This window comes from Octodon degus, unplaced genomic scaffold (genome assembly GCF_000260255.1).
Source record: "Octodon degus isolate 3935 unplaced genomic scaffold, OctDeg1.0 scaffold00078, whole genome shotgun sequence".
Classification (NCBI taxonomy): domain Eukaryota; kingdom Metazoa; phylum Chordata; class Mammalia; order Rodentia; family Octodontidae; genus Octodon; species Octodon degus.
Window position 1 is genome coordinate 8,067,442 of NW_004524654.1, and position 23,574 is coordinate 8,091,015.

The window sequence follows — 23,574 nt, forward strand, 5'->3', positions numbered from 1 at the left end:
TGCACTGTGGTCAGATAATGTGCATGGGATAATTTCTGTTTTCTTGCATATACTTAAGCATGACCTATGGACCAGTATGTGGTCTATTTTAGAAAATGACTCGTGCAGCTGAAAAAAATGTGTATTTAGCTTTTTTTGAAGGGAACACTCTGTATATGTCCACTAAGTTCATTTGTTCCAAGCTCTGGTTCAGTTCTGCTACTTCCTTGCTAATTTTTTGTCTTTTTGACCTATGTTTTTGGGATAAAGGGGTTTTAAAGTCTATTAAGATTGTGGTATTGGATATTACATTTTTCATGTCCATTAAGATTTGTCTTAAATAGTTGGGTGCTCCTGTGTTTGATGCTTAGATATTTATGTTACCTCTTCCTCTTGAATTTTTCCCCTAACCAGTGTATAGTCGCCTTCTTTATTTCGTTTGATCATCCTTGGTTTGAAGTTGAGACTGTCTGAAAATAGGATTGCTACCCCTGCTTTTTTCTGAGGTGCTGGAGCATGTAGTATTTTCCATCCTTTCATTTTTCAGCCTGTAAATTTCATTATGAGTTAAGTGTGTTTCTTGTATACAGCATATTGTTGGATTTTGTTTCCTAATCCATTGTGCCAGTCTATTTCTCTTATTTGGTGAATTGAGCCCATTTACATTGATGGTTATAATTGAGATGTGTTGACTTACAATTGACGTGTTATTTACCTGATGTTGTTTACTCATTTTTGTCCTGTGTTTGTTTGTCCTCTTTAGTGGGTTCCTTCTGTTCTCGTTAATGGAGTTTTGCTCTTTTTGGTTCCTCTCTAGAACATCTTTCAGTAGTTTGTGTAGGGTTGGCTTTATCATCATGAAATTCTTTAGTTGTTCTTTGTCATGGAAGTATTTCACTTCTCCATCAATCTTGAAAGGGAGTTTTGCAGGGTGTAGTAGTCTGGGCTGGAATTTGTTTTCATAGAGGACTTGAAGTACTCTGCTCCATGCTTTTCTTGCCTTCATGGTTTGTGAAGAGAAGTCGGCTGTAATTCTGATGAGTTTTCCTTTGAATGTGATCTGCTTCTTTTCTCTAGCGGCTTTCAGTAGATTATTCTTGTGCCAGATTTCTTGGATCTTGACTATTACATGTCGGTGTGTTTTTAATTGGGTTGAAGTTATTTGGCGTTCTGTATGCTTCGGTTACCTGAATATCAGATTGTTTCCTCATATTTGGGAAGTTTTCTGCTATTACTTCTGCCCATTTACTTTTTATATCATTTGTATTGACTCCTTCTTTCTCATTGATGCCTATTAGTCTCACACTGTTCATCTTTGCATCGTCTTCCAAGTAATGGATTATTTTTTCCTGCATCCTAGTTGTTTTAAGAGATCCTTTCTTACCTTTTCACTAGCTACACCAGCGTCTTCAAGATCTCTGAAGCTCTGTGTTCACTTTCACTCAAACAGTTTTGCAGGCTTGTGATTGAGATTTTAAGTTCCTCTATATCTCTTTGACTCTGCTTCATGCGATCTATTTCTTTCCTGTATTGCTCATTCAGGGAATCCGTCATTTTTCTGATCTCCTGTACTTTTCTATCAGTGTCTTCTTTAGAAGCAGTTATTCTTTTACTCCAGAGTTTTTTTCAGATTGGGTTTTCTCCATATGTTTCTGTATTTGATTTTTTACTTCAGATGCTATGAATTGAGAGATTTTTTTTTTAATTTCAGAAATTAATTCTGCTCTGACTTCCTCTATACCTTTCTGCTGTTGTTTCTTTACTTCCGATGCTGTTAATTCATACATCTCAGCTGAGCTTATGTCCTCTGCACTTGTTCTGGGTGGGCATTTGGTTTCCCCCATATGATTCTGTATTTGATTCTTTACTTCAGATGCTGTGAAGTATCTGAAATTCAGAGATTTCTTTATTTCAGAAATTAATTCTGCTCTGAGTTCCTCTGTACCTTTCTGCTGTTGTTTCTTTACTTCCGATGCTGTTAATTCATACATTTCAGCTGAGCTAGTGTCCTCTGCACTTTTTCTGGGTGAGCATTGGGTTTCCTCCATATGTTTCTGTGTATGATTCTTTGCTTCAGATGCTATGAATTCAGAGATCTCTTTTTTTATTTCAGAAATTAATTCTGCTCTGGGTTCCTCTATACCTTTCTGCTGTTGTTTGTTTGCTTCTGACGCTATTCATTCATTTCAGCTGAGCTGGTGTCCTGTGTGTTTGTTCTGGGTGAGCTCGAGGCCTGAGATTGTTTTGCTCCTTGTCTTTGTCATTTCACATAGCACTGACCTCTGCTTTGGTGTAAAGCTTTGGTGCAGTTATAACATTAGCACCTACTGAAATTTGGGTGCAGATCTATTAAGTTTGAGTTTATCCAGTTATACCTGGCTTGGGTCTAGCTGTTGTGTTCAGCTCCTTTCTGCTGCAGCCCTTCAAAATGAATCTGTTGTGCCCCTCTGGCACAACAGTGAATCTGTGGTGCCTCTCTGTTGTTCCTCTGGCCCAAAGGGCGCAGGGGCGCACAGAAGCTCTCCCACACACTAGCCAGGCCTGGGCTTGGCCTGGATCTGGGTTCCTGATCTTTCTATTTTCTAATAACCTCTACAATCTTTCAGAGTACTGTAGTTTTCTTTTCCTTTTTCTTTCTTTTGGTATTTAAGGACAGGGTCTAGAAGATCTTGCAGTGTAATCAGACTTGTAGTGATCTTTCTATTCACAGTCCCCAAGTACATGGATTACAGGCACATGCCGCTGTGCCCAGTCTCAGTCACCCTCTCAGTACGCTCCAGAGGCAGGGCCAGCACGTCAGGCTGTGGATCCAACTCCCAGCCCCTTTATCTGCCTAAGCAGACCCTTTAATCTGCTGAGCTATTTGGCTGGCCCTTGTAGTTTTCAATCTATAGAGGTCTTCTACTTCCTTCATTAGATTGATTCCTGAGTATTTCATTTTTTTGGATGTTATTGTGAAAAGTGATGTTTCCCTAGTTTTTCTCTCATTGAGTTCAGCCTGTAACACTCTGTGTCTCCTCTGATTTGAACTTGGTTCCACCTCATCCTTCTGCTTGCTGGAGCCTGCAGCTGATCTGAACCTGAATAACCACCAGCCACTGCAGTCAGTTGTGTCCACTGTTGCATTCTACAGGTGCTTTTCTTCAGGAAGGCCTCTGGGGTTACCAGTAATCACCATGAGTATACAAGTTCCATCCTCTCCTCCCTTAACAGTGAATCCAGGTTCAGGGAGAAAGTGCTTCTACCACCTCCTCTCTCAGTATTGAAGTCTTTGCTTTCCCCTGGGGCTTCAGTTTTCACTTCAGATCCTTGCTGGGTTAGGTGAACCCCGTCCGTCCATCCATCCGTCCGTCCTTCCTTCCGTCCGTCCTTCCTTCCTTCTCTTTTTTACATTGCTGTATATCGTTGTCTGGACACCACATTCTCAGAGTCTGATATGCTGTGGAGATGGCTCAGTGGAATAAATGCTTCCCTGGCAAGTGCAAGGGCCTGAGTTCAACCTCTGGTTCTGAAAATAATAATAATAATAATAATCTGAAAAAAAATGAAATAAATTTTGGAGTCTGGATGTGTGGCTCTAAAGCACTTCCCTAGTAGGCATAAGGCCCTGGGTTTAGTCTCCAACATGAGGTGTTAGGATTTGAACCATTCTAGTGGATATTTAGTGTTTTCTTATAGTGGTTTTAGTTTGTCCTTCTTGATGATGAGTGATATTTAGTATCTTTTCCTGTGGTTATTGGCCATGTGTCTATCTTTAGTGAATAATCTTTTAGTTTGGCTTTTGTGTTTTGTTTGGTCAGTTGTCATGTAGGATTATAAAGTCATTCATGTTAGCCTGTTCCTGTAATCCCAGCACTCAACTACTGTGAGTTTGAGGCCAGCCGATCTACATAAGCAGACTTATTTCCTTCTTTCCTCAACAAGAGTTCGAACAGCTCTTTTCTCAGATGTGTATGTTGGAAATATGTATACATTATGTGGCTTGCTTTCCTGTTGTGTTGACAGTATCTTTCAAGGATAGCTTTTTTAAAATTTTTATAAAATTCTGTCCAGTTTATCAAATCTTTGTTCCAAAGTCACAGATATTTTTCTTTTTTCTTTTCCTTATATATGTTTTGTAGCTGTCTGTTTTAGAGACAGGGTCTCCCTGCATATATAGTCTAGACTGACCTGAACTCGATATGATCCTCCTACCTCAGCATGCCAAGCGCTGGGATTGTAAATGTGTGTCAGCTGTCTAATTTTCTATCAGGCTGGCATTGAATTCACTTAAGGCAATATTACTGCTTCATTCACCTGTGCACCACCATGCCTGGCTGTGTGTTGCATTTTAACTTCTATATATGTATATAAAGTAAGATTTAGGCCCCCTACCTCTTCATTTGGCTAACCAGTTTTTATAACACCACTTGCTAGAAAAAATTTCTCTCTTCTCCTAATTATCTTGGCTTATGTCTTCAGATTCAGTATTTTTGTTATTTCATCCTTTGGAATAATAACAGGATTTTACTATACAATTCAGACTGGTCTTGAACTCACTGTGTGGCCCATGCTTGCCTTGAACTTGCAGTGATCCTCCTACTTCAGCCTCTAGAGTGCTGGAATTACAGGCTGTGCCCCCATCTTTGGCAGTAATATATTATTCTATTTTTGGAAGAATATTTTCTGAGGATGAATATGTATGCTTGACAGTGAATTCAGGGGAAATAAAAAGTCAGACATTTGTAATAAAAACTCTGCTTTTTTTCTTGTATAAAACAAGTGTTTTGGACTTCATAAAGCTTGAAATAATTTGGAACTTGATATTTATACTCAGTACTTATTTACTAAATAAACACTTCTTGTATTTTAAATGTATGCATAGAAAACATAAAATGTTTATTTGAATTCTTAAGAATTACTTTGATCCCAGAATATTGATAGTATATGCTGGTTGTAGGGAAGCAGTGTATAATACTTTGTCACTTAGTTCATTTTACTAGTGGATAAATTTATTCTTGTTTCATTTTTAGTAGTTCTTTAGAATGATAGTCCTTTCTTTTGTATCAGGAATCGAACTCACGACCCTGGGCTTGCCAGGCAGGCGTTATGCCACTGAGCTATATCCCGACCCTTTTGGTTTTTAGTTTTTATTTTAGAGTTCTAGTACATTTTGAGCTGTATGTTGTCCCAAAAATCCAATAGGTATCTGTTTAAATCCATCATTTTATTAAGTACAGCCTCTTAATATCCAGATTTTTATTTTCTCATCTTTATAAAATTGAATTTTTGCCATTGTATTTGAACAGTGCGCTTTTTGTAGCACAGTAATTACTAGCTATATAATTGTTTTCATTTTTTGATGTTTTCTGTTAAAATAATGTCATGACCTTATACTAATAAAAATAAGGAAATGATAACTTTCTCTCATTCACAGTGGCAGCTAGACTGTCTTGCTTGCTTGCTGAAGTTAATATGCCAGTTTGCAGTAGATCCGTCTGATTTGGATTTAGCTTATCATGATGTCTTTGCCTGGTCTGGTATAGCCGAAAGCCATAGGAAAAGAACCTGGCCTGGCAAATCAAGAAAGGCTACTGGTGATCATACCAAGGGTCTTCATATACCACGATTGACAGAGGTAATGTACACAAGTTAACATGGAGTTGTAGTAATTTTCACTTATATTTTGAGAGCATGTATTTTTCTTTCTATAAAAAAATACACTAGCTAAAGAAAAGTTAATTCTAGATCCTAATAGCTGATGTGATACCATGTTTTAAAGAGGTAATAGTGATTAACAGTAATGAAGTTCAGTACATCAAAATGAAGATATGATGTACCATTTAACATTACTTAACTATAAGGTTATGTTCATTGTTTGAACTTATTAAGACACTGAATGTTTCAGGCTCAAAACAAACTATACCAGGTACTTCAACATAGGAAGCGTTTTTTGGTTGGTGGTTTTGTTTTTTTTCCCCCTATATTTTAGGGAAGGGTCTACAGGGTGTTCAGGGTCTCACTACTAGGTCATACTCGTAGTGATCCGTCTCTTTACAGCCTCCCAAGAGCTGGGATTACAGGCCTGCACCACCATGCCCAGTCTCAGTTGCCATCTCAGTGTACCCCAGGGGCAGGACTGGCACAGCAGGCTGGAGGGTTTTGGTGGCTGATGCGGCATACAGTGTCAGGGATCAAACCTGGGCCCTTGCGCTTGCCAGGCAGGCGCCTAGACCGCTGGGTTATCTCCCCAGCCCTCAAGCATTTATGTTAAATCCCTTTAGAAATTAAAAAAAAAAAAATTGTTACATAAATTCTGAAGACAAAGTTATCTAATTTTGATATTACTTCAGGTGGTAATAAAGGATATTAAGAATTTAATGTCATGCATTACTCCATTGCCTTCCTTGCTATCTTTCAAGACACTTCAAATTGTGTCCTAAATGTCAGCTTAGGGTTAGTTGCTTCCTCCTTCTGTTTACTTATTCAGTACATTGTGCATACTTGAGCTGCAGCAATTCCTATAACTGTGCTCTCCTGGAATAACAGCTGCAGGGTTCATGAAATTGGAAAATCCATGGAATAAATAGGGAAAGTGTGTTGGCCTCTATTTGTAACTTTTCAGTATGCTCATTTTATAGTTGCTGCTTCTCATTGTGGTTTTAAAATTCTAGTTTTCTCCCTTTCATGTTTCTACAGCTTTTTTTAACAGCTGTCAGGACATCTTTATCTTGTCAGAAAAAAAAAATCAAGTAATTTAGCATTTTGGCTTTTAAATACATTTTTGTTTTGCCGTATTTTAAATTTTTAAAAATGTTTTTGTTTTGAAGGTCTTTCTTGTTCTTGTCCAAGGAACCAGTTTGATTCAACGACTTATGTCTGTTGCTTATACATATGATAATCTGGCTCCCAGGTACAGATTTTCCTAAGTTTTGTGTATATATATGTTTGTAATGAGAATATAGTGTTTCAGATTTTTAGTTGGAAAATGTAAAAGATAACAAAATATATTAGGATTTCTTAATGAACTGTCATGATCTTTGATGTACAGTTACATATATTGCCAACATTTTGCCAAGTTTTGTAATATATTCTTGGTTTTTCTATGTTCACACATTTTTCTGAATCTGAGAGTAACTTGTAGATGACATGACTTTTTGTTATACTTTCTTTGATGCCTGTTTCCTACAATCAAGGACATTTTGTTAATAACTAGAATTTTTAAAATTTATAAATTTTAATGTTGGTACGTCATCAAATATATTGTTCATATTCAAAGTGTCTCATTATGATTCATTATAACAGTATTTTTTCCCAGTCTAGGATCCTGCATTTTCATCATATTTCTTCCAGGGGGTTCTTCGTTTCTTTTTTGAAACAGTCTTGCTTTATAGTGCAGGCTGGCCTTGACGTCCCTTTTTAGCCCAGGCTGACTTCAGGCTTGAGGCAGGGCTCCCAAGTGCTGAGGTCACAGGCATATGCCGCCATGACTGGTCTTTCCTTGGCTTTTATGTATTTATTTGATACAGGGTCTCACTACTCATAGTGATCCTCCTGTTTTCAGTCTCTCCAGCACTGGGAGTACAGGCATGCGCTACTTTGCCCAGACTCTGTGGTGGGCTTAACATGACCTGGGTGGGGTCCGCGCAGCATATGGTGCCAGGCATCAACCCTGATCCCTGTGCTTATCTAAGCAGGTGCTTAGTCTGCTGAGCTCCCTCACCAGCCTTCCTTGGCTTTTAAGCAAAAACAGTTTCTCAACCTTTGTCTCAAGATACTGATTTTGAGTATTACAGACAAATTATATTTCTTTTCCCTAGAGAACATTTTTCAGTTTATGTTTTCCTGATTGTTTGTCATTATTTGATTTACATTGTGTTTTTCCCATAATTCTCCATAAGTTATGTGGTGTCTTTTTCAGCACATCTTGGTGATGTACTATTTGTCCCATTATTGATTGTATTACTTTTGACCAGTTAATGTGATTTCTACTATTTTCTGTTAGAATGTTTATGAGTCTTCCTTTGAACATTAATAAGCCATGTAGGGCTGGGGAGATGGCTCAGTAGAATAAGCGCTTCCCTGGCAAGCGCAAGGGCCCGAGTTCAATCCACGGTTCCGCCAAAAATAAAAAGCACTAATAAGCCATGTATAGGAAGACATTTTAAAACTATAAATTTTCTACTTTCTGTAAAACTTTAACTCATTGGTTTTAGGTTTCACTAATGACTTTTGCCCACTTTAAATATGAATATAGGGTAAGAATATAGCTCAGCAGTGCAGTACCTGCCTGGCAGTTACAAGGTCCTGAGTTTAATTCCAGGTACAATTAAAAAATAGTTTGCAAAATTTCAACTTAAAACTATAGTTAACATTCCATTATGAGAAAAACTTTTCATTTACTCAGTATCAATTTAAGTTCAGTAGTTTTTCTCACTGAATATATTATAGTTCATTACAGTTATTTTTTCCTTTGTTCAAATTATACCAGATTTGGCTGAAAGATGTCTCTTCAAGCTTGTGCTGTGACCTTTTGGCATAGGTTGACCCTGTCATGGTTGGTTGTTTTTATTGTTGCTATGGGGTTTTTTGAGACAGGGTCTTGCTGTGTAGTTCAAGCTGACTTTGAACTACTTTGTAGCCCAGATTGGCTTCATACTCATGACAGCCTCCTGAGTGCTGGGATTACAGCCATGCACCATCATACCTAGCAGCTCTATCATTTGAGACATGAATTGACTGAGATGTTTGGGAGTCTTTTAATGTCACCATAATATCTTCTAGGCTCATTGTGTAGCTTTCCTGCCTTTGTTCTGAAATCAACCATTTCTTCAAAAAGTCCTAATGGTTATTGGTGAAGAATCTTCAAACTGTGGGAGTTTTGTTATATTCATTGTTACTGGCTTATCTTCGTTTCTAGGATCTCGGTAAACAGCTAGAAATGTGTTTATAAAATGTAGTTTAACTGTACAATATCCCTTTTATTTAACTGCTTTGGGATTTTAATAAATTATAATACAGAAATTTAAGTATTGCTGATCGACGTATTGGGGCCCCAGGTGGATGTGGTGACACCTGCTTGTAATCTCAGCACTCTCTAGGCTGAGGCAGAAAGATTTAAAATTCAAGCCCAGCCTGAATGATTTAGGAATACCTCAGCTCAAAATTAAAAGATTTGGGCAGGTGATGACTCAGTGTGATGACTCAATCCAGCTCTTGGCTTGGATTGAGTTCCCAGCACCACAGAAAAAGGTGGGGGAGGGGGCTGATTGTATGCTTTATATAATGACATAAATTATGTTAGATTATATCAAGTATACCCAAGTATTCCATGATGGTTATGTTGGATTGAACTTGCCCATTAGACTCAAATGACTAGTAAGCAGTCTGTAAAGAACTTATTAGATGATAACTCACTAATATTATGGACTGCTAGACAGTGTTAGATTGTTTAGTTGAATTCAAACACTTATAATATTTAGATGCCAATAGAATATTCACCTCTGACAGGACAAAAAAATAAATAAATAAAAATTAAAGAAGATACAAGGGAAAGATCATTTTGTATTTATATATACAAAATAGGATAAATTTACAGCTACTTTCGCTTAACTCAATGAGAAGAAAGAGGTGTACTAATAGTGTTTGGACAGAATATCCTGTCAGCTTCTTGTACCATGGATAACCATTAAGATAACAATGTACAGTGTATTGACTATCAAAACTGTCCTGTCTCATTCATATTTATTTCTCAATAAAAAAAAAAGAGAAAAATAAAAGAACTTATTAGAATCTTTGCAGTGTTCTTTTGTCTCTTTTTATTTCTGGTGCTTTCTAGGATCCTGTTTCTGTGCCATGATGTTTACGTAGGCTTTCACATAAGACAACCAGAATGAAAAAAGTTTTTTGTTTTGCTTTTTCAGTTTTTTTAAAAAATTATTTATTTATTTTTTGCGGAACAAGGGATTGATCTCAGGCCCTTACGCTTGCCAGAGAAGCACTTATTCCACTGAGCCATCTCCTGGGCCCCTGATTTTTCAAATTTTATCTCTGTACCTTTGTTGTATTACAAAGAAAGGCATAATTACCACGGGCACTTCCTGGAGACAGAGAGATATCCATTCGTTTCAACCTTATGGTAAAGATAATGTAATTTTATGTGTTGGGTGAAACCTTCATCAAAAAACTAGATAAGTTTTCTTCTCTAATAAAATAGAGTGAACATCTTGCCTGTTATTTAAACTCTTTTAGTAGGATATGGTGTCATAAGTCTGTAATACTGGCACTCAGAAGGCCGAGGTTTGCCCAGAGTTCAAGGCCAGACAGGGATACATAGAAAGAGCCTGTCTCAAAGTCAACCAGAAAACTTTTAATGATTAGATGAGCATTAAAATTAAAAGATGAGTAGGTTATATTTGCCAAAAACTATGCTTGATCCTTTCATCCATATATATCATCCATATGGTAAAGATAATGTACTTTATATGTCAGGAAAAACCATCAAAAAACCAGATGACAAGGTAAATAACAGGTTCTTTCTTGATTGGTAAATATTAACCAATTATTACCTTTTACTTTAATAAAATGGGAAAGTTTAGTTTTGTAATTTTGAGAAGTATTTTCTTAATTGCTACAAAATAAGAGAGCAGGAGATCAGTGCTTGCTTGCTTTTTCTTTTTTCCCCCCCTCTCAAGTGATACTGAAGAAATCATGGGGGGTGGCTTAGCAAGGTCTTGATATGTTGCCCAGGCTGTTCTGAAACTTGTAGATCTCCAATCTTAATCTCCTGAGCAACTGGGATGAAAGGCATGAGCTACTATACCCAGCTCCTTCTTTTTAAATAAGGTTTATCTGTGCAAAACAGTCCACATATTTTGGTGGTGGTGTCCTCCCCCCTTTGGAACCAGGAATCAAGTTCATGACCTCACACTTGCGAGACAGGCATTGTGCTACTGAGCTATATATCTAGCCCTTTGGTTTTGTTACAATAAAACTTTTTTAAGATTTGATTTTTTTTAGGGGCTGGGGAGATAGTTGAGTAGAATAAGCGCTTGCCTGGCAGGCGCAGGGTCTTGAGTTTTATCCCCAGTACCGCAAAAAAAAAAAAATAATAATACACATAGTGAAATAATTAAATTTTCATTATAATTTGAATTTAACTGTTTCTGATAGAAATGGGCAATAAAAATGTAACCAGAGAATTTTATATCAGCACATCTGTTTGCTTTTTGTATTATTGGAGATGGAACCAGTATGCCACTACACATGTATTTACTTATTCATTCATTTATTTATTATTTACTTACTGAAACAGGGTTTCTATATGTAGGTCAAGCTGGCCTTGAAATCACTGTGAAGTCAGAACTCATAACAATCTTGCTGTCTTACCTTCCAGAGTACTGAGATTATAGGCACATGCCACAGACTTTACATTTTGTCATGTCAAGTCATGTCATGTCACATCATTACACAGTCTCTGTGTTGCCCATGCTGGCCTCAAATTTTGAATCCTTTTTGTCTCAGTGCTCTGAGTAGCTGAGCACACAAACCACTATACTTGAATTTATTTATTCATTTGTTCATTTCTTCATCTATTCATTTGAGACAAAGTCTTGATACGTAGTTTAAACTGGCTTTGGACTCACTTTATATTCCAGGCTGATTTTGAACTCCCAGCAACCCTCCTAGCTCAGCCATTTTGAGTGTTGGTATTACAAACATCCATCACCATTCCCAATATATTTTTTTGTTTTGTTTTGTTTTAAAGAGTTTCTTTTATTGACTAATTGTAGGTTTTTGAGACAGGGTCTTGCTTTGTGTTTCAGGCTGGCCTTGAACTCATTATGTAGTGTAGGCTGACCTCAAACTCATGGCACTTCTCGTTTCAGCCTGCCAAGTTCTTGGATTATAGGCATGTACCACCATGCCTGGTTTTAAAAGAGTTTTGCTTATCTAGTATTATAGTCTGTGTCTTTGTAATCCAGATCAGGAGCCTTTTTGAGGGATCATGTATTTCATTCAGTGCTGTATTCACTTACTATACCTAAAGCCATCTTTGTTTTGTCTTGAAATACAGTTTTTTGTGTAGATAGCAGTGCTGAGATCTTACACATGATGAGCAAGGGTTTGTACCATTGAGTGAAACTGCCAGCTCAATACATTTTTATTAGCTGTAGTTACCCTGCTGTGCTGTAGATCTCAAAATTTATTCTTCTTACCTGAAACTTAGTATCCCTTGACCACAACTCTCTAGATCCCCAGCCTGTGAAAATTGAACTTAGTCTCCGCTTTCTGTGTTTAGCTTACCAGTGATTTTTAAAGTAGATACTAAAAGACCATAGAACAAATGAATATGTAATTTTCTTAAGATTTTATCTGTTTTGGGAGAACTACCAGCTCAGGACCCCCTCCTGTCCCTCTCTTGGACAGGAGCTTTCTTTCCCTCAATAAATATATTCTGCTCATTTAAAAAAAAAAAAGATTTTATCTGTTTTGAAGTTATATACACCTTATAGTATATATGGTAGCAAATTATTTTTGATTCATTCATTGATGAGTTTAATTTGTGGTGTTGGGATGTGTTTTCTTCACAGAGTTTTGAAAGCTCAGTCGGATCACAGGTCCAGACATGAAGGTAAGGGTTCTCTGCAGTTAGTTTTTAATAAAGATGTTAATATAATTAAATCTTATATTTTTAGTAGTGAGCATTGATTTTTTTTTTAAGCCATCAGTCCTTATAGTCATACTTTTCTTTGTTTTTCTTTTTTAGTTTCACATTATTCAATGTGGCTCTTGGTGAGTTGGGCTCATTGCTGTTCTTTAGTGAAATCTAGCCTTGCTGATAGTGATCATCTACAAGATTGGCTGAAGAAGTTAACCCTCCTTATCCCTGAGGTAAGGGAAGAGATTGAAGATAAGGTGTTAATCTTTATATGTTTTTATGTTATTAGCATGAATAACAGAAAGAGGTGAAAGAAACAAACATGCGTGATTACATAAATACATCATATTATTTAGATATTTCAAATCTAGAAATTTTTTTGTTGGTTTTTTTGGGGGGTACTGGAAATTGAACTCAGGATCAGGAACTTCTGTTTGCCAGGCAAGCACTGTGCCACTAATCTATATCCCTGGCCAATAGAATGTTCGATCTATGTACATTAAAGATTGATTGTTAAATATTCTCTGGCATCCATATTTTGTCCTTTTTGTTGCTTTTTGAAGTATTTGTTTAGAAAGTGATTATTTTGGGACTGGTAGAGTAATTTCCTAGCATGTGAAGATCCTGAATTCCATCCCAGCACTTGGGGGGGGGGGGAGAAGGCAATTATTTTGCTTTAATTTTTTAAGTAGCTTTTATTGTTTCTGTTTTTTTGAGACAGGGTCTAGTGCAGGGTGGCCTTAAACTCAGTGTGTAGCCCAGGCTGACCTTAAACTTGTGGTGATCCTCTTGCCTCAGCCTCCCTACTGCTGGGATTATAAGTGTGGGCCACTAGATTTTGGTTTTATTAATAGCTTTTGATAAGACACAGGAAGAGTTTGAGCATTACTTTTGGTAATTTTATACTTTAGAAAAGTTTTGATTGCTTTTTCCATTAATAAAAGTAGAAATAAGAGAAACCAAATATATTTTCTTCTTTTACTAATACACTAATATTCTTTTCATTAATTTTATGCACACACATTGTTGCTGGGGTTTTTTGTTTTGTTTTCTTTTTTCTTCTGTATTTAGGACAAGGTCTATAGGGGCTCACTACATAGATCAGACTTGTAGTGCTCCTCCTGTTTTCAGCTTCCCAAGTGCTGGGATTACAGGTGTGCACCACCACGTCTAGTCTCGATCACCATCTTGGTGTGCCCTGCGGGTGCTCAACACACTGGAGATTGAACCTGGATGCTGCACTGTGCCTAAGCAGGCGCTTTACTCTGCTGAGCAATCAGGCCAGCCCTATTGTTGATTTGTTTCTGGATTCTGAGGATTAAACTAAGGGCCTTGAACGTACTAGTCCAAGTCTTCTGTCACAGAGCTACATTCACAGTTGTTGCTAGCTATATTTCTGTATTGCTCACAGCATATTCCTAAGTGAAATTGTAGATGTATATGCTTACTAGTATATATTTAGCCACAAAGTCGTGTGGTTTTGTAGTCAATATTATATTGAATGTTGACTGAATTGAATCCTGTGTTTATTGATGTTGTGACCCCGTCCCAAGTAAACTTTGTGACATTTGGGCAATTCCTTCACAATCTAAAATATTCTGATAGGGCTGGTGAGATGGCTCAGTGGTCTAAAGCACCTACTTAGAACAAGCTTAGCAAAGCACAGGGACCATGGTTCAATCGCCCAGCACCACATGCCAGCCAGGCCCACCCTCTGGTGGGCTGAGCTGGCCACACACACACACAAATAAAAATAAAATAAAATATTCTGATACAATTTTCTAAGTTGGTTCAAGTTGGCTGCAACGGTCTTGTTTACCCTGTTAATTGCCTTACCTAATCTCTTTTTGTATTTGTCTATTGTTATTAGGCTTGTTTGGTTTGGTCTTTTATTTTTATAACCATACTCAGAATTTCTAATATATATATATTAAGTATATTTTGTACTGTATTTGATCGTGTTATTTATTTATATACATGTATATATGATCAGAATATTGTGTTTAAAATATATTACTAAGAAAAGATATATTCTTAAAGAAGCCATCTATAGTTATTTCTGTTTGCGTACGAACATTTGCTTTTCAATACTAAAGAAGCCTATTTTTGGAATTTGCTTTTTTGTTCAGACTGCAGTTCGTCATGAATCCTGCAATGGTCTCTATAAATTATCTCTATCAGGCCTCGATGGAGGAGACTCAATCCATCGCTCTTTTTTGCTTTTGGCTGCCTCCACTTTGTTGAAATTTCTTCCTGATGCCCAAGCACTCAAACCTATCAGGGTAAGATTCACTGTGTTTAAGGGAGATTCCTACTTCTATAATTTGCTTTGCCTCAAGTCATATCACTATATTAGTGGGGTTGCTGAATGTAATTTCTACCTAGAGAATAGCACATTAGTTACATCATTTTAAAAGTGACTTTGGTGATGCTGGATATGGTGGTGTATGCCTGTGATCCCAGCACTCAGAAGACTAAGTTGGGAGGATTACCTAAAGTTCGAGGCCAACCTTGGCTACATAGTGAGCCCAAGGCCAACCTGAACTACACATGAACTCCTGTCTCAAGAAAAAAGCAACCACATAAAGAAAATGACAATGCTGTGACACTTTATGTCTATATTACAACTAGTATAATCTTAAATATTTTGATTTTAGCTATGTGGGCTTTGTCATGGGAATTGTATTGTTTTGGAAATAACATTCGTACTCACCAGGTCTGGGGCCTTGTGTTAATAACATAAATATTCTCTTTTCTGTTCAGTCACACAGTTATGTGTTTGTGTTTAATTTGAATGGTACTCTGATTTTTCTATTTTCTTTCTTGTCCCCATATATATAATAGTTGGGTGAAAAAATTCTGTGGCCTAATAAACCTAGAACCCATTAATAAAAAGATATAATATCAAAAATAACATGTTTTGTAAGACATATTATTTCCTCTTTATAGCCTTACAAATGTAAGTAATATGAGAACATTTTTCTAAAATTTCTGATGCTGGTCACACACCTAGTTATTCTGAGTTTTACCCTTTTTTTTGTTAGATTTTTAATTTAACATTTTATGCATTGAATTACTTGTATTCACTCCATAAAGTATATTGTCTGTATCTTTTATGTATTATAATTTTAAGTTGTTTTAAAGTTTTCATTAAGTATGTATTTTTTTAATAGATAGATGATTATGAAGAAGAACCAATGTTAAAGCCTGGGTGTAAAGAGTACTTTTGGTTGTTATGCAAATTAGTTGACAACATACATATAAAGGATGCCAGCCAGGTATGTTCTGAAGATTATACATAAACTTGTTAATAGCTATGAATTACGCATGTGAATTTTCATAATTTTGGTAGTCCTTGCAAGTGTAAGGTCTCTTAAGCTGAGCTTGGTGGCACATCTGTGATTTTTGTATTCTGGGAGATTGAGGCAGAACAATGGAAAGGTCAAACTCAGCTGGGGCAATTTAACCGTACTTGTCTCAGAAATTTACAAAGCTAAAAAAGGACTGGAGTTACGACTTGGTGTCAAGGCCTTGGATTCATTTGCCAGTAACCCTCTCATCCTCCACTAAGGGGTGGTTTATTTGTCACTAGATGATTCTATCATTTTTTTTTCCTGTATTTGTTCCTGTTTTAAGTCTTTTCATTTTTACTTAGACCTTACTTGAAACATCTTCGTCTGTTACCTCTTAAGTTGTGTCCTGTCTCTTCTGAGTAATGTTTGTGGTTACAAAACTTTATTTGGAAAATGAAATTTAATTACATAGTTCTTTATAATAGTATTTGGCTTTAAGGTTCTTAAAAATGTAAAATAAAACCACAATTCAAAATTGAAATTAGGGCTGGTGAGATGGCTCAGTGGTCTAAAGCACCTACTTAGAACAAGCTTAGCAAAGCACAGGGACCACGGTTCAATCCCCCAGCACCACATGCCAGCCAGCCCCGCCCCCTGGTGGGCTGAGCTGGCCACACACACACACACACACACACACACACACACACACAAATAAATAAATAAATAAAATTATAAAAAAAATTACAATTAATTTTAAGCTAAAGAAACACTGTCTTAAATTAATACCAAGTTTTAATTCAGTTGATTAAGATATTCATACTAGACTGTCATTTTAATTTTATAAAACCTAGCTTTACTTGTTTAAAATTTAACAAATGTAAATATTCTTAAGGAAGTAATTTTTGCTCTTGGAGGTCTGATTTTTGTTTGTTTTTGTTTTTTGAGCTTCCTTTTTGGGAAGGGTGGTGAAACAGGTTTGTGCTATGTAGTTCAGGCTAGCCTTGATTTCACTGTGTACCACAGGTTGGTTTGCAACTCAGATTCTCTTGCTGGGATTACAAGAGTGTGCCATCACACCCTTCTCTTTGAATACACTTTCAAATAAAGTTCTATTTTATGAAGAAAATCAAAATCTGTTTTGATTTTGTTCCAATCATAATGCAGACTAATGCTTTTTAAATTTACTGTAGTTTAGTTCATTGTTTGTTAAAGATGAGATTAAAAGTGACCTTTAATGCTTGAATTGTATGTGAATTATATCTCAGTAAAGTTGGTAAAGAAGAAAACAAACAACCTTACCATATTTTAGATACATTATTATGACTGTCTGTCTTAGTTACTCTTCTCTTGTTTCTGGGACAAATACCCGATACCCAAATGAAGAAAGGAAAGATTTATTTAGCTCACAGTTACTGGAGGTTTCAGACCATATTCAGCTGGCTCCAAGGAACAGCGGCACATTGCAGAGAGCAGCAGTTCATGGCGGCAGAACCGCAACAACAACAAAGAGCAATGGCTACAGAAAGTCTGTCTCTCTGTCACTTACGTTACATTCAGGCTGTCTGTCCCAGGCTAGGGAAAGTACTCACACTCACAATCCTAGTAGTATTAACCCATAATCCCAGCCTTGTATCACACATAATCCCAGTGGATCATGAGTTAATCACAAACTCTAGCAGTCCGCACCTCATGACTGCATGAGGCTTTGGGGAGACAACTAGACACAAACCATAGCACTGTCATAATTTATGAACAACATTCATTAGATTCTTTTTTGTAGTACTATTAATGATATATTTAAAACTATAACTTTATTGTCATATATGATAGTAGATGTTTAAAGGTTATAGTCAAATTCAGGAGAACCAAATTCTGTTTATCTATGAGAACAAGGTTTTTGGTTTTTTTTAAATTTTAATAATTTATCCAACAAACATAAAAATCTGTATTTGAACTTTGTATTTTCTTTTTGTATTAGACAACACTCCTTGACTTGGATGCTTTGGCAAGACACTTGGCTGATTGTATTCGAAGGTAAAATTTCATGAATTTCACAGTTATATTATTGAGCAAAGATAAGAAATAGATAAAAAAAAAGTTTTTTTTTTTTTTTGCTCTGAATGCCCTCAGGGGTGGTTTGGCTGGCTGGAGTGTTGTGGGGATCGAACTACAGCAACCTGAGGCTGACAGCTTTGTGGAAGCAGCCACTTAAACAACTGAGCTAATGCCAGGCCCCCAAGAATATGATTAGAGAAACTGTTATTTTACTTGTGGCTTTTTTTGTTTTGTTTTGTTTTTCCAGTAGGGAAATCCTTGATCATCAAGATGGTAATATAGAAGACGATGGGCTTACAGGACTCCTACGGCTTGCAACCAGTGTTATTAAACATAAACCACCCTTTAAATTTTCAAGAGAAGGACAGGTATGTATTAAAATGCCCAAATGTATATATAAAATACGATAGAAATTTTTGTTCTTGCATTGTATATGGGTATGTTAAGTCTTTAAAAATATCTAAAAAGGAAGTTGGTGCAGTCTAGTTGGCAGTAGGAGAAGTAAACTTTGAAAAAATTGACCCTTTTGAACTATAAACTGTGTACTCATTTTTAGAATGTTTACACAAGTTTACTATATGTAATTCCTATTACTATATATAGTCCCTATTATATATAAAAGATAACTCATTTTAATGGTATGTTTTCTACATGTTTGCAAATTTTAAATTATAAATTAATAGCCTAATTTACACAATGAAATTAATAACTACATGAAATGTTTATTGAATTTCTGAAGCATCTAACGATTTTGCCAACAAGTGTTTGTCTGTTGGTAGCATTGGTTTGTTTGCCTTGCCATTGCACTTCCTGCATCGAAGGAATTGAGTTATGATTTGGAAAGTTGTTATACTGAAGTTATTGGTAGAAATAGTAACTGAAAGAACCCCAGTTTCATGGGCACAGACTAAATAATCTTAAAATAAAATGCAAGCTACAAACTTTTCTGTGGACTTTCCCTAATCTGTACACATACCATTTCTCTAAGTGTTTTTTGACACAAAGTATTTGTACATATTTATGAAATATAATGTGAGAGTATTTGTGCTCGTGTATACATACATTGTGATTAGCATATCCATCAGGGTGATTAGCATATCCATCATCTTAAACTTTCACAGTTCTTTATTGTGAGCACATTCAAATTCCTCTCTGACAACCTTTTTGAATATGGAATACATTATTGCTCTCAGTTTTAAATTAGTGTATGTTTATAGTATATCATATTTCAATTCATTGTAGGTTTTTGGTATACGGTATATAGTTTGGTATATGGTTATAGTTGACCACTTTTTCTATAACCCCTCTGCTTTCAATTTGTATCAGTTGAGTTTAACTGTTTTACATTCACATATGCATGAGATAATGCAGTGTTTTTTTGTGCTTGACTTAGTTTGCTTAACATGGTATCCAGGTCCTTGCATATTTTCTCAAGTGAAAGGAGTTAATATTTTTTGCGGCTGAGTAATTTTCCATTATATATTCACACCATGTTGGCTTTATCCATTCTTCTGTTAGGCATTATCTATATCCTGGCTATTGTGAATAGAACTCTAGTAAATAAGATATTGCACATGTCTTTTTCCCTCACGTCTTCTTCACTCCCTCCCTTCCCCTCTGCTCCCCTCCCTTTCTCTTATCTTCCTTTCTCTTCCTGACTCTTCCCTCCCGCATCTCTTCTCAGTACTCTATATTAAACCCAGGGCCTTCACAGACCTACATCCCCAGCCCTTTAAAAATTTATCTTGCAACAAGATCTTCTAAGCCACTAAATTACATAGGTTGGGATCAAACTTGGTGTTCCCCTGGCTCAGCTTTTCAGAGATTACAGGTGTGTACCATATGCCTGACCTGCAGGTGTCTTTTCAACATGTTGATTTTATTTCCTACCAATATATACCTTCAAAAGCATTATTGGATTATATGACAGTTCTGTGGCTATGCTAAATTACATTACTACCAATGGTCACTAAGACTTTTGTGCTGTGTGTTTTAGGGCCTTTTATTCTTTCCATTATACTCAGTAGGCATAATTTGATTTACAGACTTGTTAGTTGAAATCTCGTGTACAAATGAATGTATACCTTTTATTCCAAGATGTGAACATACTGGGTGGTATGTGTTTGATAAATTGAACTCAGGACTTGGCCAGGCAGGTACTGCACCAGTAAGTTACCGCCTGCATTACTCAGGCAGCACACTTGTTTATATACTAAGTATCCCAACATCCGGGGGTGGTGTCATTTCAACCACTTGATTCTTGCTTGCACACAATACATATATCTGTTTTAAATGAGCTTTTTGCATAATTTTTTGTATGGAATATATTTACCTTTGATGTTTGTTTCTAATGAACTCTAATAAGCTCTTTTATTAATTCATATTTGTGAAAAATAACAATTTTGTGCGGCCGTGTATTAAAACTCTTCTTTGTAAATTACATTAGATAAAATTTTTATGTATCTACAGAACTCAAAAATACTCTTCTACAATACTTGCTTGGGGCACAGAGACTGAATAGGAAGGGAATGTCAAAAGATTTACCAAAGAAAAAAACTTTCAAAAAGGGGAGAAATATTAACATCAGAGAGGAAAGATCTGTGTTATAAAATGGAAAGACAAAGAACAAATCTTTTATTATCAACAGTTCATATTATAGAAATGATAGTACTTTAAAGAAATAAAACTAAAAGAATTCCAGTCATGATCAATGAGTATAATAGTTTTGTGGGTGGTTTTGACAGAGTTAACCAACATCTTTTTTGTAATCAAAAAAGCAAGGGAAAAAATTATAGAATATTGATATGCCTTCTGGAGTAAACAATATGAAACTTTTTTGTTTTTCATTCTAGACAAGGGGTTCATGAAGTCATATACAATTTAAATTAAATCTAGTAAACCAGATAATTCAAAAATATGGGATAGAGAAATGCCAACTACAATGTCCATCATCAACATCTTCTCTAATATGTTTAGTGGGTAGACATTTTATTGAAATTATACTGCCCACAAGAAAAAAGAAAAGACTGACATGCGAGTGTAAAGTATATTGTTTAAAGAAAAATGATAATGCAAAAGACCTTCTAAAAGAGAGTAGATGCGACTCACCAAATTGTAACATTGTATTATGTATTGAATATTTTAAAATGTGCCATACACAAAACATTGCTGAATAAATTTGATAAAATTATTGTTTTTAAATCTTTCTCATCTTATGAAAAAAATGCCATTTCTGATCATTCTGCATTTAAATAATCAGACTGGTAAGCGGTTAAATTTGCCCTGTTCGGGGCTGGTGAGATGGCTCAGTGGTCTAAGGCACCTACTTAGAAGAAGCTTAGCAAAGCACGGGGACCGCGGTTCAATCCCCCAGCACCACATGCCAGCCAGCCCTGACCCCTGGTGGGCTGAGATGGCCACACACACACATAAATAAATAAATAAAATTAAAAAATAAAATAAAATACAAATGCTCTCCTTTCTAAAAATCTACTTTGCTGCTTTTTTTTCTTAAACTTCCCAAGGGAAGAGGGGTTGGAGGGAGGGAATGGGAATGGAGGGGGAAAAAGAATCAGTATATATCATGTACAGGTACAGATTCCCTATGATTATCGTTACCATTATGAATATCTAAAATGTACAGTAAAATTAATTTTTAAAAATTTTCCAGGGCCAAGAATATAGATATATTCCCCCACCCTTTTTTTTTTTTTTTTTTTTGAGACAGGATCTTGCTTTACAGTTCAGACTGGCCTGGAGCTCACTTTGTAACCCAGGCTGGCCTCAACTCATTGATCTTCCTGCCTTAGCCTCCTGAGTGTTGGGATTATAGGCATGTGCAACCATGCTGAGCTTACCCATCCTTATCTACAAAAGCTTTTTTTTTTTTTTTCCCATTTTTCCTTCTTTTCTCATTGTTTTTCTTTTTCCCTACCCCTTCCCAATGCCCCTTCACATTTCAATGAAATTTTCTTCCTATTTCCCAGTATGTTTTGAAACTTACACTTTCAGTTTCTGACACCAGAGAAACAATGTGGTATGTTTCTCATAAACATATGTCTGACTTATTTCACTTTAAAGTATGGTCTGAAGTTGCATTCATTTACCTAGAATTTCTCAAGCATATCCTTTATTTTTATTTATTTTTATTTTAAAATTTTTATCAAGCATATCCCTTATTGCTGAGTAGTACTCTATTATTTTAAAACGACATCTTTATCCATTCTTCATTTGGTGGACATTTGGGCTGTTACCAAGATTTGGCTGTTACATACTGGGCTGCAGTAAAACATGAGTGTGCATATATCCCTGTAGTATGGTGCTTTTTAATTAGGGGGGAGAAGATAAGAAGATAACTGGGTCACTTGGAACTTATAGGCCTAGTTTTTTGAGGAATCGCCCTACTGACTTCCTAAGTGGTTTCACTAGTCCACAATCCTGCCAACAGTGGAGAAAGGTTCCTTTTTTCACTAAGCCCAACAATTTGTTATTGGTTGAATTCTTTTTTGTTGTTACTGTTCTTTTGGTATGTGGGATTGAACTTGGGACCTTGCACTTGCCAGGCAAGCACTTATACCACTGAGCCATCTTCACAGCCCTATTGGTTGATTTTTCTTTTTTCCTTTGTGTGTGTGTGTGTGTGTGTAGGGCAGGGTCTACAGGGTCTCAGTACATAGATCAGATTTGTAGTGATTCCCCTGTTTTCAGCCTCCCAAGTGCTGGGATTACAGGTGTGCGCCACCACATTCAGTCTCCATCACCCTCTCATTGTGCCCCATGGGCAGGGCCGGCAAGCATTCCTGGGATTGAACCCCGGCCCCTGCGCTCTGCCTAAGCAGGCACTTTGGTCTGCTGGGCTATCAGGCCAGCCCTTGTTTGATTTCTTGATTGTAGCTATTCTTTCTGGGATGAGAGGGAATCTCAGCATTATTTTAATTTGCATTTCTCAAATGACTGAAGATATTGAACCTACCCCTGACCCCCATATACTTATTTTCTTCTAGTTCTTCATCTGATGATGTCTTGCCATTTCAGGTGCCATTTTTGGATTGCGCCTTTAAATTTGGAGGAGTTACGTTTTTTTATGGGGATGGGTGAGTTCTTCAAATATTCTAGATAGTAGTCCTTTGTCCAAGGAACAGCCAGCAAAAACTTTTTTCCCAAATGGATTGTGTTATCTCTTCACTCTGTTGGTGGTTTCTTTTGCTACACAACAGCTTTTTAATAAGATGAGATCCCAACTGAGTTTTTTGTTTTGTTTTGAGTTGTTTGTTTGTTTTGGTGATAGTTTGTGTATGTTTGGGGTTTTGTTCATAAAATCTTTGCCTATGCCAATCTTGTCAGGAGTTGTTGTACCTATTTAGTGTTTCTGTGTTAGTATTTAGATCTTTGATCCATTTTGATTTTTGTTCAGTACTTGGTGAAAGATATGGGTCTAGTTTTCAATCTTTGGCATGTGGAAAGCCAGTTTTCCCAAAAACATTTATTAATGAGGCTGTCTTTCTTTCAATGAAGGTGTCTGGCTCCTTGTCAGAGATAATGGGATTGAGTGCTTTTCGAGTTGTTTGTGCATCTTCTAATCTGTTCCATTGATCCTGGGGTCTGTTT

At 36.4% G+C, this 23,574-nt stretch overlaps 1 protein-coding gene across 3 annotated transcripts in view; it reads left to right on the forward strand.

Annotated features, from left to right (window-relative positions):
- The window catches only part of Usp34 (ubiquitin specific peptidase 34), a 266,917-nt gene that overhangs the window by 157,318 nt on the left and 86,025 nt on the right, over nt 1-23,574 (forward strand). For all 3 annotated transcript variants that reach the window (XM_004636176.3, XM_023720837.1, XM_023720838.1), the window contains 8 exons: nt 5,396-5,596; nt 6,789-6,871; nt 12,552-12,592; nt 12,728-12,852; nt 14,749-14,901; nt 15,793-15,897; nt 17,891-17,946; nt 18,215-18,335. In XM_004636176.3, coding sequence (XP_004636233.1) covers nt 5,396-5,596; nt 6,789-6,871; nt 12,552-12,592; nt 12,728-12,852; nt 14,749-14,901; nt 15,793-15,897; nt 17,891-17,946; nt 18,215-18,335 — 885 coding nt within the window. The remainder of the gene's footprint in view (nt 1-5,395; nt 5,597-6,788; nt 6,872-12,551; nt 12,593-12,727; nt 12,853-14,748; nt 14,902-15,792; nt 15,898-17,890; nt 17,947-18,214; nt 18,336-23,574) is intronic.